This window comes from Mus musculus, chromosome 14 (genome assembly GCF_000001635.26).
Source record: "Mus musculus strain C57BL/6J chromosome 14, GRCm38.p6 C57BL/6J".
In the NCBI taxonomy this organism is placed as follows: Eukaryota; Metazoa; Chordata; class Mammalia; order Rodentia; family Muridae; genus Mus; species Mus musculus.
The window spans coordinates 45,192,145-45,206,606 of record NC_000080.6 but is presented as its reverse complement, the minus strand read 5'-3'; the positions used below and the strand labels follow the sequence as shown (position 1 = coordinate 45,206,606).

At 39.9% G+C, this 14,462-nt stretch overlaps 1 protein-coding gene across 16 annotated transcripts in view; it reads left to right on the top strand.

The window, feature by feature from the left end:
- Positions 1-14,462, top strand: part of Txndc16 (thioredoxin domain containing 16) — an 85,104-nt gene that overhangs the window by 12,945 nt on the left and 57,697 nt on the right. For 15 of the 16 annotated variants that reach the window (XR_001781157.2, XR_001781156.2, NM_172597.3 and 12 more), the window contains one exon: positions 1,191-1,265. Coding sequence is in view for 11 of the 16 variants with exons in the window: in NM_172597.3 (NP_766185.1) it covers positions 1,191-1,265 (75 nt within the window). In the remaining 5 variants the exon portion in view is untranslated. Of the gene's footprint in view, positions 1-1,190; positions 1,266-5,435; positions 5,970-14,462 lie in introns of those variants that run through there. The other variant, XM_011245185.3, reaches the window with a different exon arrangement.

Sequence of the window (14,462 nt, the reverse complement as noted above, 5' to 3'; positions counted from 1 at the left end):
ACAAAAGGATGGGCCATATAGTGATTGCCATATCCAGGGATCCACCCCATAATTAGCCTCCAAACCCTGACACCATTGCATACACTAGCAAGATTTTGCTGAAAGGACCCTGATATAGCTGTCTCTTGTGAGACTAGGCCGGGGCCTAGCAAACACAGAAGTGGATGCTCACAGTCAGCTATTGGATGGATCACAGGGCCCCCAATAGAGGAGCTAGAGAAAGTACCCAAGGAGCTAAAGGGATCTGCAACCCTATAGGTGGAACCACATTATGAACTAACCAGTACCCCGGAGCTCTTGACTCTAGTTGCATATGTATCAAAAGATGGCCTAGTCGGCCATCACTGGAAAGAGAGGCCCATTGGACATGCAAACTTTATATGCCCCAGTACAGGGGAACACCAGGGCCAAAAAGTGGGAGTGGGTGGATAGGGGAGTTGGGGGGAGGGTATGGGGGGCTTTTGGGATAGCATTGGAAGTGTAAATGAGGAAAATACCTAATAAAAAAATAAAAAAAAAAAAAGAAAAAGAAATCACTGGGTCAGAATGATGTGGCCTTTAGTGGGGTCTTGGGAAGTTTAGTAGAAACTCCAAGGAGTAGATTTGCCATTTTGATTTCTTTACAAGAGGCTGGGGACTTCAGTAATCCCTGAGACGCTTACATCAATTCCTACTCAGACTGTCTAGTGAGAAGTGCAGAGCACAGTGTTCTGAGTGGCTCTGCTAGCTCCATTTTGGGAATCCTTTTCCTCTGAAGGATTTGCTAGTGTCTTAGTGTTGATTCCTCTCCCCTTGAGTCTGTCATCTTCAGAGGCGTTTCATACACTCTCACACCCTGGGTAAGCCCTAGGAAGTCCTCAGGAAACTTCTCTGCCACCTGCTTGTTTTTTTCCCAAGCCAGTTTGGAAATCTCTGTGACAGGAAGATGTTATTGGGAGGTCTCTTTTGGGTTTGTTTCCTAGTTTTTGTTTTTGCCAAGTATAGGTTCTAAATTTTTCAGAATGAACATACTTATTTGAGTGCATACACAGTATATATTTGAATATATTATGTACCAGCATTCTGGTAGGTATACAGGGTTCACAGATAAGAAACAGGCTTTATCATAAAGAATTTAAAAGTGTTAGATTTCCAAGCAGCTTGGAGTGTAAGTAGATACTTGTGTAACGTGTTCTTAAAACTCTTTGCAGAGGCAACATACTTCTCAGAGAATTCCCCACGGACATCTTGTTTGATGTGAACGCCATCATTGCTCATGTTCTCTTGTAAGTACAAGGGGCGCTCATTTGCTTGTTTATTGGTGATTTTACTCTTGAGAACCACACTCCTTGGAGGTATTTTAGAGTTTTAACATTAAATTTGTACACATAAGTTTCATACAGACCACTGGTTCATCATCTCATATTGAGGACCTAAACTTCCTTCAGGGACGAGGAACACAGGAATACACACTCTGTATGAAAGTCGTTTTCCTAACTGGACCCAGTGAGTGATCATAAGTTGCCTTTGGTTTACTTGTGCAACGAGTGTTTCCTAGATGCCTTAGTCTGTCTGGGCTGCTAAAATGAAATCCACAAATGAGGTGGCATAGAAAATGGAATTTACTTTTCACAGTTCTGAAGGCTGAAAGTCCAGTGTCAGACTACTGGCAGATTTGGTGTCAGATGAGGATTTGCTCTGCACAGAAGGGTGTGTTCTCCTCATGGCCTTTTGTAGCAGGAGAAACCTGAATATCTGAGGTTTCTTTTATGAGACTGTTGTGGAGTATCCACTAGAGAAGACTCCTTGGACATGGATTTAAGCCAATGGAAGGTCTGTCTGTATTAGTTGGCCAGAGACTATGTTGGATATTCAGGATCCCAGTATAGCATTGAGCCTTTCTCAGAGTAAGCTTTTAAGCACAAAACAAACAAACAAAAAACGAAATCATGTTCTGGGTTGATATACTTCAGTTAACAAGAACAGTTAGCCAGAAGCAGAACTACAGAAGTCCAAAAGCAAGGTTGATACATTTAGAGACCTTCCCAGAACTATGGACTTTGATGGATTAGGTCTTCGTTTTCGTTTGGGCTGGTGGTACTGTCTGCTGAGTTTCTTGGCTTGAATGGTACTGCTGTCATGGAATCAGCTGTGTTGGGGCCTGAGGGTCTGTTACAAGGCTATTGATCTCATTCATGATGGGTCTACTTTCATGATTAATCTCCTCTCAAAGCCCCACCTCTGAGAACTACCACTTTGGGGGTGGATGGCAGTATGCGCGTGTCAGAGGTCCTCACACCCTGGTGTAGGTGGTTGCAGTTAGATGCTCAGCTTTGCTATTTTCCTTGGGATTTTTAAAGTACTCTGTTTTCTTCTCACACTGGCTTGGTTTTTTCCAGAGTTTACAGTTGTGTGCCTGCTTGGTTAGCACTGACAGAGTCTGATGGGAGTGTTTGCTGGGGGTGCTTCTCTGTTCTCTGTGTGGAACTTCCTTCCAGGCATGGGATTCAAGTTTACCTGGGCTCTGTTCTGTGTCTCAATAAAAATATGATTCATTTATTTATTTATTTTACTTATTTTTGCCACAAGGCTAGAAAATATGACAATTACATGGTAAGAGTAGGTATTTACTAAGTAGGCTTCCTGAAGAAAGTGGCAGATGGCATAAATCTTTGAGAGTAAGTATCTGGTGAAGAAGAAAGCAGGGAAATACGTGATGGACGTGCAGTCGGAGTAGTCTGGAGTACAACGTGTAAAGTAGAGTTCTGGGGCAGGCAAAGGGGAACGTGATCAGTGTTTCGATTCTGTGATCTTCAGTGCTGAGTGCTGCTTTGCATAAACACGCAGCACAAAATGGCAGAAGGATGCTTAGGGACATTCTAGAAATCATTAGAAATTTTTTCATAGTCACAAGCTAAAATTCATATAGTGATACTTTGTTTTTTTGTTGTTTTTGTTTTTCGAGACAGGGTTTCTCTGTGTAGCCCTGGGTGTCCTGGAACTCACTCTGTAGATCAGGCTGGCCTGGAACTCAGAAATCCCCCTGCCTCTGCCTCCCGAGTGCTGGGATTAAAGGCGTGTGCCACCACTGCTCTGCTAGTAATGTGAAACTTTTCTTAAAAAGTGAAACTTAGCAACCCAAGCAGTATTTTTTTAATTGATCATTTTTATACAGTCTTCCAAGGATATGCTCATTTGATATATACTGAGGAATGACAGTGGAACTATATTAAAAGCCTTTGTTTTCCATGATCAAACTTTGTTTCTGTAAGAGCAAAACTTCATAGGTTCAATAAAACACTGCATAGCCTTGAGTGAGCTCTAGGTGGTTCAGGTGGCATGCGTGGGCATCGTAGGCTGGTGGGCTGACAGTGTCAGTGCAGTGTGTGTTCTGAGCTAAGGCTGCAGTGAAATGGGGAACACTTCCAGAGACACCTGGGTTTATTGTGTGTTTGGTTTTGAATTCTTGTTGGCTTTCAGAAACTTTTTATTATTGGCAAAGTTTTCATGACCTTCATATTCCAGTACCCAAGCACGTATCCACAGTTGAAGAGCTAGCTTGCTTTAGACTAGTGTGCTTAATATGTACCACTGTATTCAGTGCCTGGTTTTTTTTTTTTTGAGATTAGAATTTAGTTACATTTCTCCCTTCCCTTTTCCTCTCCCATATATCCCATAGTCTCCATATTCATGGTCTCCCCCTTCTTACTAATTGTTATTACATGCATATATGTATTTATATATACATATGTATTCCTAAATATGACCTGTTGGGTCCATATAATGCCACTCATATGTAAATCTGCATTTCCGAGGCCTCCTTATCTCAGACTTTGGCTAAGGTACTTTCTAGGTGCTTCTGCTAAGAAGTTGAAGTCAATGGTCCTTGGTAGAAGCTGGGGGGGTTGTTGTTGTTGTTTTTAACATTTTGAGTTACTCCTAGCACTTCCCATTACCTCTGCTTCCCTGGCCTGAAGAAGAGGCAGTGAGGAGCCCTTTGGGAGAAGATTGCTTGTATCTGCACCATGTGTACCTGGCTATTGATTGTTAGAAAGAATTATGAATATTGTGGAATTGGTGATTTATTTACTTTGTATCACAGTAGGTAAATAAAATATTTTCTTATTTTCTCACTCCCTTACCAGTGTGTAGAGATTGGAGCCAGGGCAAAATTTACTTACATAAGTTATTGCCACTGAGTATCCAGCCCTAATTTAATTCTGTTACGACTTTTAGGTTGGCTTATTATCCTGATGAACCAGTCAGTGCCTCACGTGGTTAGTTTTAGCACATGTAGAAACTACTCTGTGGCCTTCATATAATGTAGGGAAGTAGAGCAAAGAAGTGATTTTTCTTTTTAATGTGTAGAATATGAAAATAACAGGCTTAGCAACAGTTAATTTAGTAATAGTCAGCAAACTACAATCCTGGCGTAATGCTTGATTTCTTTTCTTTTTTCCTGCCTACCTCGTCATTCTGATGATCATCTGCAGTGGGCAAGGAAGAAGAGCCATTTACAGATGGTGCCACTCCTTTCACAGTCACTGCAGCAGAGGACAGCTAGGCATTGTGGACATAGCTCATCTGGGGGACATTGAGGGCAAAAGCATTGAAGAAAAGGGAGGAAAGAAAGCTGAGAAGTGGAAATCAGAGAGGCTATTCCTTCATTCTTGCTTTGAAAATAATAAAAAGACTCGTAGAACACGGTAGTGTGTACATTTCCAATAATATTTAAATATTGAGTAACTAAAACAAATATGATGGCAGTGCCTTGCAGGTTGTCATGAGAAAGGGCGTGCTATTTCCATTTGTCATTCTGTTTTTGTGGCTAAAACTTTCCCTCAGTTTACAATACCCAGTGCTCAGCAGGCAGGTCTGCCATACACTTTATATCTGCACAGTGATCATAGTGGAACTACTGCTTAATATTTTCTGACCACTCTTCTACTGTGTTTTAGACTTGAATTCTAGGTCACTTCTCTCATGTAAAGGAAGCAGAATTGCAGAATTTCTTTTGAAATTCATCACTGTGGTCTTCTGAAGAATATGTGGTCAAATTTATCTTTTTCTTTTTTTGACTTTGGCCTTTAAGTTGAACAATGGTCTCCCGTATGCCACTGTTATAAAGCAATCCATCCATTCTGAGGTTTTCAGTTGATAAAGCCATTTAATAGCTTTAAACACTGAAAGTTTTACTGAGCCAATAGTATAGAGTTTTCATGTCTTTCCTCTCCATGAATGGTTTTCCTAATAGCACTTGAAATATTATGACAGTGATATAATTGGTGAACCCATAGTTACTAAACACAGGTGTTCACTCTGTGTTCCCACCACTGCTGTGTCACACATATGTGCCATTACTCCAAAAGTCTGTCCCCCTTCACCACTGATACTTTTTAAAGAATTTTTATTCTTCTCTCATATATTACATCTCAACTGTAGTTTTCTCTCCTTCCCCTTCCTCCAGACTCTCTCCTCTACCTTCCCTCTCTCTCAGATCATCCCTTCCCCTTCCTCTCAGCAAGAGCAGGCTTCCTAGGGACTTTAACCAAACACATAACAAGCTACAGTAAGACCAGGCACATACCATCACATCAAGGCTGACAAGGCAATGCAGTAGGAGTAATAGGGTCCCACCAGCAGGCAAAAGAGTCAGACAGCTTATCCCCCCCACCCTTAGCTCTGCTTATACTGTTAGGAATTCCACAAGAACATCAAGCTACTCAGCCATAATATACATACAGAGCACCTAGGTCAGACCTCTATAGGCTCTCTGATCTCTGTGAGCCTTCATGGTTTCCTGTCAGCTGATCTTGTGGACCATGTTTTTGTGGTATCTCTGACCCCTGTGGTTCCTCCAATGGTTCCTCTTCTCTCTATAGGATTCCCTGAGCTCTGCTAATGTTGGCTCTAGGACTCTGCATCTGCTTCCATTAGCTGCTGGATGAAGTCTCTCTGGTCTCTGGAATACTCTGCAGGAAGGACAAACTGTAGGTTGAAGGGTTTGTGTCTGGTTTGGTGTCCCAATCTTTCCCTGTGAGGCCTTGCCTGGTTACAGAAGATGACTGGTTCAGGCTCCGTATCCCCCATCAATAGGAGTCATGGCTAGGGTTACTTTCATAGATGCCATAGTTTCCATTGTACCAGGTTTACAACTGATACTGCCCCTGCAACTTAGCCCATTGCACAGTGTCATGTGATGAAGCCACACCACATGCAGCTTTTCCATATTAGCTGCTTTCACTGAAGCAATATGTAAATGATCACAGGTTTTCATGGTTTGATGGCACACCCTTTTTTATCACTGAATAGTACTCTGTGGTGTGGATGTTCCCATTCACCCCTTCTCCTGTAAGCACGTTAGTTCCTCCCAAGGTTTGGTAATTATGAATAACGCTGCTATAAACATTGATGCGTAGGTTTTTGTTGTGGAAATGTGTTCATCCCTTTGTTTATAAATAGAGTAAGACTTGTGTATCATAATAATTAAATTTGTAAGAAAGCTTAGCTCCTGTCCTGAGTGGCCATGCTGTTTACAATGAGAGATTTCCTGTATGTCTGGTTTTTTGCCAGTGTTTGATGTTGTGTTTAGTGGCATTTCATTGTGAACATCTTTTTAGATGCTGGCTGGTCATCTGTTACTTGGTGTGCTGTCCGAATAGTTTACCCACTTTTAATAGGGTTGTTTTATGTTTAGATTGAGGTGTTTTATCAGATACATATTTTGTTAGATACGTTTAGTTTGTGGCTTTTCCACTCTTAATAATTTTTTTCCCTCAGAGCCCAGTTATTTTTTAATGATGAAGTTGAAACTACCAATATCTTTAATAGATTAAACATTTGATACTGTATTTTAAAACCAGTTAGCAATCCAGGGTCACCAAGTTTTTGTTTCCTTTTGGAGATAGGGTGTTATACATTCCCTGGCTGGCCTCAAACTTACAATGTAGCCAAGGATAACCTTGAACTACTGATCCTCTTGCCTGTCCTGGCATTAGAGACAGTAGCACCACATATAGACTATATAAGGTGTAGACCATGTGTTTCGTGTTTTTGAGTATGGATAGCCAATTTTCCGTACTTTTGTGAAAAAGGTTATACTTTCTTTATTGAATTCCCTGTGCTCCTTTGTCAGAGGTCAGTATACTGTGTTTGTGTGGGTAAGTTTCTTCTATTGTTGTTTCTGTTTTATATTTAAGAGTAAATATATTTTAAAAATTATGTTATATATTTATAAATTATACATTATAAAGACATAAATACACAATTTTAAGAATAAAATATTTAAGATTAAAATCTGTTTAACATCGTCAATGGTATGAGACATGTATGATCCAGGGAGCTACCTAGATGTCTCAATACAAAGTAATAGATTTTTGTTCAGTATTTGAGGTGTCATGGCTACATAGAATGCTTCTATGTATTGACCTCTATTTCTGTGTGATGTCTCATGGCTTCTCTGTAAATCATTACCACTGCTTTAATTTATTGAGTTTGTAATCTATCTGTACAGTTTAGGCCTTTGTATGTTTTTGTTTTCAAAACTGAATGCTTATTCTATTTTCATATCCCATCTAAAATTAGCTTTTACAGTTTCTCCCCTTCCCCAAACCTTTCTAAATTCTGCTAGTGTTAACTTTGTTATTTTAGAGACAGTTGACATCTTAAGAATGAATCCCCCCCCTTTTCTTTTTGTTTTTGTTTTTGTTTTTTCCCCAAGACAGGGTTTCTGGCGGTGGTGCATGCCTTTAATCCCAGCACTTGGGAGGCAGAGCCAGGCGGATTTCTGAGTTCGAGGTCAGCTTGGTCTACAAAGTGAGTTCCAGACAGCCAGGGCTATACAGAGAAACCCTGTCTCGAAAAACCAAAAAGAATGAATCCTCTCATCCTAGAATAGGATGTTTTCCCATTTGTTAAAGTATTGTCAATGTACACCAGTAATGGTGTGTGTATTTATTTATTTATTTACATTTCAAGTGTTATTCCCATACCAGGTTTCCACCCCTCCTGGAAACTCCCTACCCCATACCTCTTACCCTGGCTTCTCTGAGGGTGTTCCTCCACCCGCCCACTCACTCGCACCTCCCTGACCTCAATTCCCCTACACTGGGGCATCTATCAAGCCTTCATAGGACCAGGGACCTCTCCTCCCATTGATGTATGACAAGGCCTTTGCTACATATGCAGCGGGAGCCATGTGTACTCCTTGGTGTGTGGCTTAGTTCCTGGGAGCTCTGAGGGGTCTGGCTGGTTAATATTGTTTTCCTATGGGGTTGCAAACCCCTTCAGCTCCTTCAGTCCTTTCTCTAACTACTCCATTGGGGACCCCACACCCAGTGCAATGGTTGGCTGCGAGTATCTGACTCTACTTGTAAGATTCTGGCAGAGCCTCTCAGGAGACAGCTGTATCAGGCTCCTTTCAGCAAGCATTTCTTAGCATCCACAATAGTGTTGGAGTTTGGTGACTGTATCTGGGATAAATCCCCAGGTGGGGCACTCTCTGGGTGGCCTTTCCTTCAGTCTCTGCTCTGCACTTTGTCTCCATATTTGCTCCCATGAGTGTTTTGTTCTCCTTTCTAAGAAGGACCGAAGCATCCACATTTAGGTCTTCCTTCTTCTTGAGCTTCATATGGTCTGTGAATTGTATCTTGGCTATTTGGAGCTTTTAGGCTAATATCCACTTATCAGTGAGTGCATACCATGTGCGTTCTTTTGTGATTGGGTTACCTCAGTCAGGATATTTTCTAGTTCCATCCATTTGCCTAAGAAGTTCATTAATCCATTGTTTTTAATAGCTGAGTAGTACTCCATTATGTAAATGTACCACATTTTCTGTATCCATTCCTCTGTTGAAGGACATCTGGGTTCTTTCCAGCTTCTGGCTATTATAAATAAGGCTGCTATGAACATATGGGAGCATGTGTCCTTGTTATATGTTGGGTATGTTTTGGGTATTTGCCCAGGAATGGTATAGCTGGGTCCTCAGGTAATACTATGTCCAATTTTCTGAGAAACTGCCAGACTGACTTCCAGAGTGGTTGTACCAGTTTGGAATCCCACCAACAATGGAGGAGTGTTCCTCTTTCTCCACATCCTTGCCAGTATCTGCTGTCTCCTGAGTTTTTGATCTTAGATATTCTGACTCTTGTGAGGTAGAATCTCAGGGTTGTTTTGATTTGCATTTCCCTGATGACTAAGGATGTTGAACTTTTCTCAGTTGAGAATTCTCTGTTTAGCTCTGTTACTCATTTTTTAATAGGGTTATTTGGTTCTCTTCTCTGGAGTCTAACTTCTTGAGTGAGTTCTTTGTATATATTGGATATTTGTCCTCTATCGGATTTAGGATTGGTAAAGATCTTTTCCCAATCTGTTGGTTGCCTTTTTATCTTATTGACAGTGTCCTTTACCTTACAGAAGCTTTGCAGTTTTATGAGGTCCCATTTGTCGATTCCTGATCTTACAGCACAAGCCATTAATGTTCTGTTCAGGAATTTTTCCCCTTTGCCCATATGTTCTAGGCTCTTCCCCACTTTCTCCTCTATAAGTTTCAGTGTATCTTGTTTTAGGTGAAGGTCTTGATCCACTTGGAATTGAGCTTTGTACAAGAAGATTAGAATGGATCAATTTGCCTTATTCCACTTGTTGACTGCCAGTTGAACCAGCACCATTTGTTGAAAATGCTCTCTTTTTTCCACTGGATGGTTTTAGCTCCTTTGTCAAAGATCAAGTGACTGTAGGAGTGTGAGTTCATTTCTGGGTCTTCAATTCTTTTTTTTTTTTTAATTTCCCCTATATGCCCAGAAACAGGATTGCTAGATCGTGTGGTGGTTTAACTTTTTGAGGCACCTCCTTTATTGTTTTCCATATGACCAATTTACATCCCCGGTCAGCAAAGCAATGGGCTCAGTGTTCTTTCTAACATTTGATCTTTCAACTTTATTTTTTTTATTAGGTATTTATTTCATTTACATTTCCAATGCTATCCCAAAAGTCCCCCACACGCTCCCCCATCAACTCCCCCATCTACCCACTCCCACTTCTTGGCCCTGGCGTTCCCCTGTACTGAGGCATATCAAGTTTGCATGACCAATGGGCCTCTCTTTCCACCGATGGCTGACCAGGCCATCTTCTGATTCATATGCAGCTAGAGACACGAGCTCTGGGGGGTACTGGTTAGTTCATATTGTTGTTCCACCTATAGGGTTGCAGTTCCCTTTAGTTCCTTGGGTGCTTTCTCTAGCTCCTCCTTTGGGGGCCCTGTGATCCATCCAATAGCTGACTGTGAGTATCCACTTAAGTGTTTGCTAGACCCCGGCATAGTCTCACAAGAGACAGCTATATCTGGGTCCTTTCAGCAAAATCTTGCTAGTGTATGCAATGGTGTCAGGGTTTAGAGGCTGATTATGGGATGGATCCCTGGATATGGCAGTCTCTAGATGGCCCATCCTTTTGTCTCAGCTCCAAACTTTGTCTCTGTAACTCCTTCCATGGGTGTTTTGTTCCCAATTCTAAGAAGGGGCAAAGTGTCCACACTTTTGTCTTTGTTCCTCTTGAGTTTCATGTGTTTAGCAAATTGTACCTTGTATTTTGGGTATTCTAAGTTTCTGGGCTAATATCCACTTACCAGGGAGTACATACTGTGTGAGTTCTTTTGTGGTTGGGTTACCTCACTCAGGATGATGCCCTCCAGGTCCATCCATTTGCCTAGGGGTCTTCAATTCTATTCCATTGATCTACCTGTCTCTCTCTGTATCAGTACTATGCAGTTTTTAACACAATTGTTCTGTAGTACAGCTTGAGGTCAGGCATGGTGCTCTTTTATTGTTGAAAATAGTTTTCACTATTGTGTTTTTTTTTTGTTGTTCCAAATGAATTTGAGAATTGCTCTTTCTAACTCTATGAAGAATTGAGTTAGTATTTTGATGGGGATTGCATTGAATCTGTAGATTGTTTTTGGCAAGATGGCCATTTTTACTGTATTAATCCTGCCATTCCATGAGCATGGGAAATCTTTTCATCTTCTGAGGTCTTGTTCTATTTCTTTCTTCAGAGACTTGAAGTTCTAGTCATACGGATCTTTCACTGGTTTGGTTAGAATCACACCAAGATACTTTGTATTGTTTGTGGGTATTGTGAAGGGTGTCTTTCCCTAATTTCTTCTCAGCCTGTTTATCCTTTGAGTATAGGAAGGCTACAGATTTGTTTGAATTTATTTTATATCTGGCCACTTTGCTGAAGTTGTTTATCTGTGTAGGAGTTCTTTGGTGAAATTTTGGGGTCACTTAAGTATACTATCTTTTCATCTGCAAATAGTGATATGTTGACTTCTTCCTTTTCAATTTGTATCTCTTTGACCTCTTTTTGTTGTCTTAATTGCTCTAGCTAGAACTTCAAGTACTATATTGAATAGATAGGGAGAGAGAGGGCAACCTTGTCTAGCCCTGATTTTACTGGGATTGCTTCAAGTTTCTCTCCATTTAGTTTGATGTTGGCTACTGGTTTGCTGTATATTGCTTTAACTATGTCTAGGTATGAGCTTTGAATTCCTGATCTTTCCAAGATTTTTAACATGAAGGGATATTAAATTTTTGTCTAATACGTTTTTTAGCATCTAATGAAATGATCATGTTATTTTCTTTGAGTTTGTTTATGTAATGGATTACATTGATGAATTTCCTTATATGAACCATCCCTGCATCTCTGGGATGAATTCTACTTGATCATGTTGAATGATTTTTTTGATGTGTTCTTGGATTTTGTTAGTGAGAATTTTATTGAGTATTTTTGCATCGGTATTCATAAGGGAAATTGGTCCGAAGTTCTCTTTCTTTGTTGGATCTTTGTGAAATTTTGGTATCAGCATAACTGTGGCTTCATAGAACGAATAGGGTTGTTAGTATTCCTTCTGTTTCTAGTTTGTGGAATAGTTTGAAGAGTATTGGTATTAGGTCTGATATTATTCTGGGCTTTTTTTGGTTGGGAGACTTTTAATGACTACTTCTATTTCTTTAGGGGTTATGGCAATGTTTAGGTGGTTTATCTGATTCTGATTAAACTTTTTGGTGTTTGGTATCTGTCTAGAAAATTATCCATTTCATCCAGATTTTCCAGTTGTGTTGAGTATAAGCTTTTGTAGTAGAATCTGATGATTTTTTTGAATTTCCTCAGTTTCTATTGTTAATAGCTCCCTTTTCATTTCTGATTTTGTTAATTTGGATACTGTCTCTGTGCCCTCTGGTTAGTTTAGCAAAGGGTTTATCTATCTTGTTGATTTTCTCAAAGAACCAGCTCCTGGTTTTGTTAATTCTTTGTATAGTTCTTTTTGTTCCTTCTTGGTTGATTTCAGCCCTGAGTTTGATTATTTCCTGCCATCTACTCCTCTTGGGTGTATTTGCTTCTTCTTCTTCTTTTTTTTTTTTAAAGGTTTATTTATTTATTATATGTAAGTACACTGTAGCTGTCTTCAGACACTCCAGAAGAGGGCGTCAGATCTTGTTACAGATGGTTGTGAGCCACCATGTGGTTGCTGGGATTTGAACTCCAGACCTTCGGAAGAGCAGTTGGGTGCTCTTACCCACTGAGCCATCTCACCAGCCCTGTATTTGCTTCTTTTCATTCTAGAGCTTTCAAATGTTTTATGAAGCTGCTAGTGTAAGCTTTCTCCAGTTTCTTTTTGGCGGAACTCAGAGTTATGCGTTTTTCTCTTAGGACTGCTTTCATTGGGTATGTTGTACCTTCATTCATAATTTCTTTCTTTATTTCTTCTTTGACCAAGTTATCATTGAGTAGAGCATTGTTTAGCTTCCATGCATAGTGGGCATCGGTTGTTTTTGTTGCTGTTGAAGACCAGCCCTAATCCACAGTGATCTGTTAGGAGGCATGGGATTATTTCAGTCTTCTTATATCTGTTGAGGCCTGATTTGTGTCTGAGTATATGGTCAGTTTTGAAGAAGCTACCATGAGATGCTGAGAGGAAGGTATATTTTTTTGTTTTAGGATGAAATGTTCTATAGATATGTGTTAAATTCATTTGGTCCATAACTTCTCTTTGTTTCAGTGTGTCTCTGTTTAGTTACGTTTCTATGATATGTCCATTGATGAGAGAGAGCTGTTGAAGTCTTCCACTATTATTGTGTGAGGTGCAATGTGTGCTTTGAGCTTTAGTAAAGTTTCTTTTACAAATATAGGTGCCCTTGTATTTGGAGCATAGATGTTCAGAATTGAGAGTTCTTCTTGTTAGATTTTTCTTTTGATGAGTATAAAGTGTCCTTCCTTATCATTTTTGATGACTTTTGGTTGAAAGCCGATTTTTATCAGATATTAGAATGGCTACTACAGCTTGTTTCTTGGGACCAGTTGCTTGGAAAATTGCTTTCCAGCCCTTTTCTCTGAGGTAGTGTTTGTCTTTGACACTGAGATGCATTTCCTGTATGCAGCAAAATGCTGGGTCCTGTTTACCTATCCAGTCTGTTAGTCCTATGTCTTTTTATTGGGGGAGTTTAGTCCATTGATGTTAAGAAATATTTAGGAATAGTGATTATTGCTTCCTGTTATTTCTGATGTTATTTTTATGTTTGTGTGGCTATCTTCTTTGAAATTTGTTGAAAGAAGATTACTTTCTTGCTTTTTCTAGGGTGTTATTTTCCTTCCTGTGTTGGTATTTTCCAACTATTATCCTTTGTAAGGCTGGATTTGTGGTAAGATATGTGTAAATTTGTTTTTGTCATGGAATATCATAGTGTCTCCATCTAATTGAGGGTTTTAGTAGTATAGTAGTCTGGGCTGGCATTTGTGTTCTCTTAAGGTCTGTATGAGATCTGCCCAGGATCTTCTAGCTTTCATAATCTCTGCTGAGAAGTCTGGTGTAATTCTGATAGGTCTGCCTTTATATGTTACTTGACCCCTTTCCCTTATTGCTTTTAATATTCTTTCTTTGTTTTGTGCATTTGTCATTTTGACTATTATGTGACAGGAAGAATTTCTTTTCTGGTCCAATCTATTTGGAGTTCTGTACGCTTCTTGTTGATGTTCATGGGCATCTCTTTCTTTAGGATAGGGAAGTTTTCTTCTATAATTTTGTTGAAGATATTTACTGGCCCTTTAAGTTGAGAATCTTCACTCTCTTCTATACCTATTATCCTTAGGTTTGGTCTTCTCATCATGTCTTAGATTTCCTGGATGTTTTGGGTTAAGAGCTTTTTGCATTTTGCATTTTCTTTGACTGTTGTGTCAATGTTTTCTATGGTATCTTCTGCACCTGAGATTCTCTCTTCTATCTCTTGTATTCTGTTGGTGATGCTTGCATCTATGGCTCCTAACTTCTTTGGTAGGTTTTCTATCTCCAGGGTTGTCTCCATTTGTGATCTCTTTATTGTTTCTATTTCCATTTTTAGATCCTGGATGGTTTTATTCAATTCCTTCACCTGTTTGATTGTGTTTTCCTGTAATTTTTAAAGGGATTTTTGTGTTTCCTCTTTAAGGGC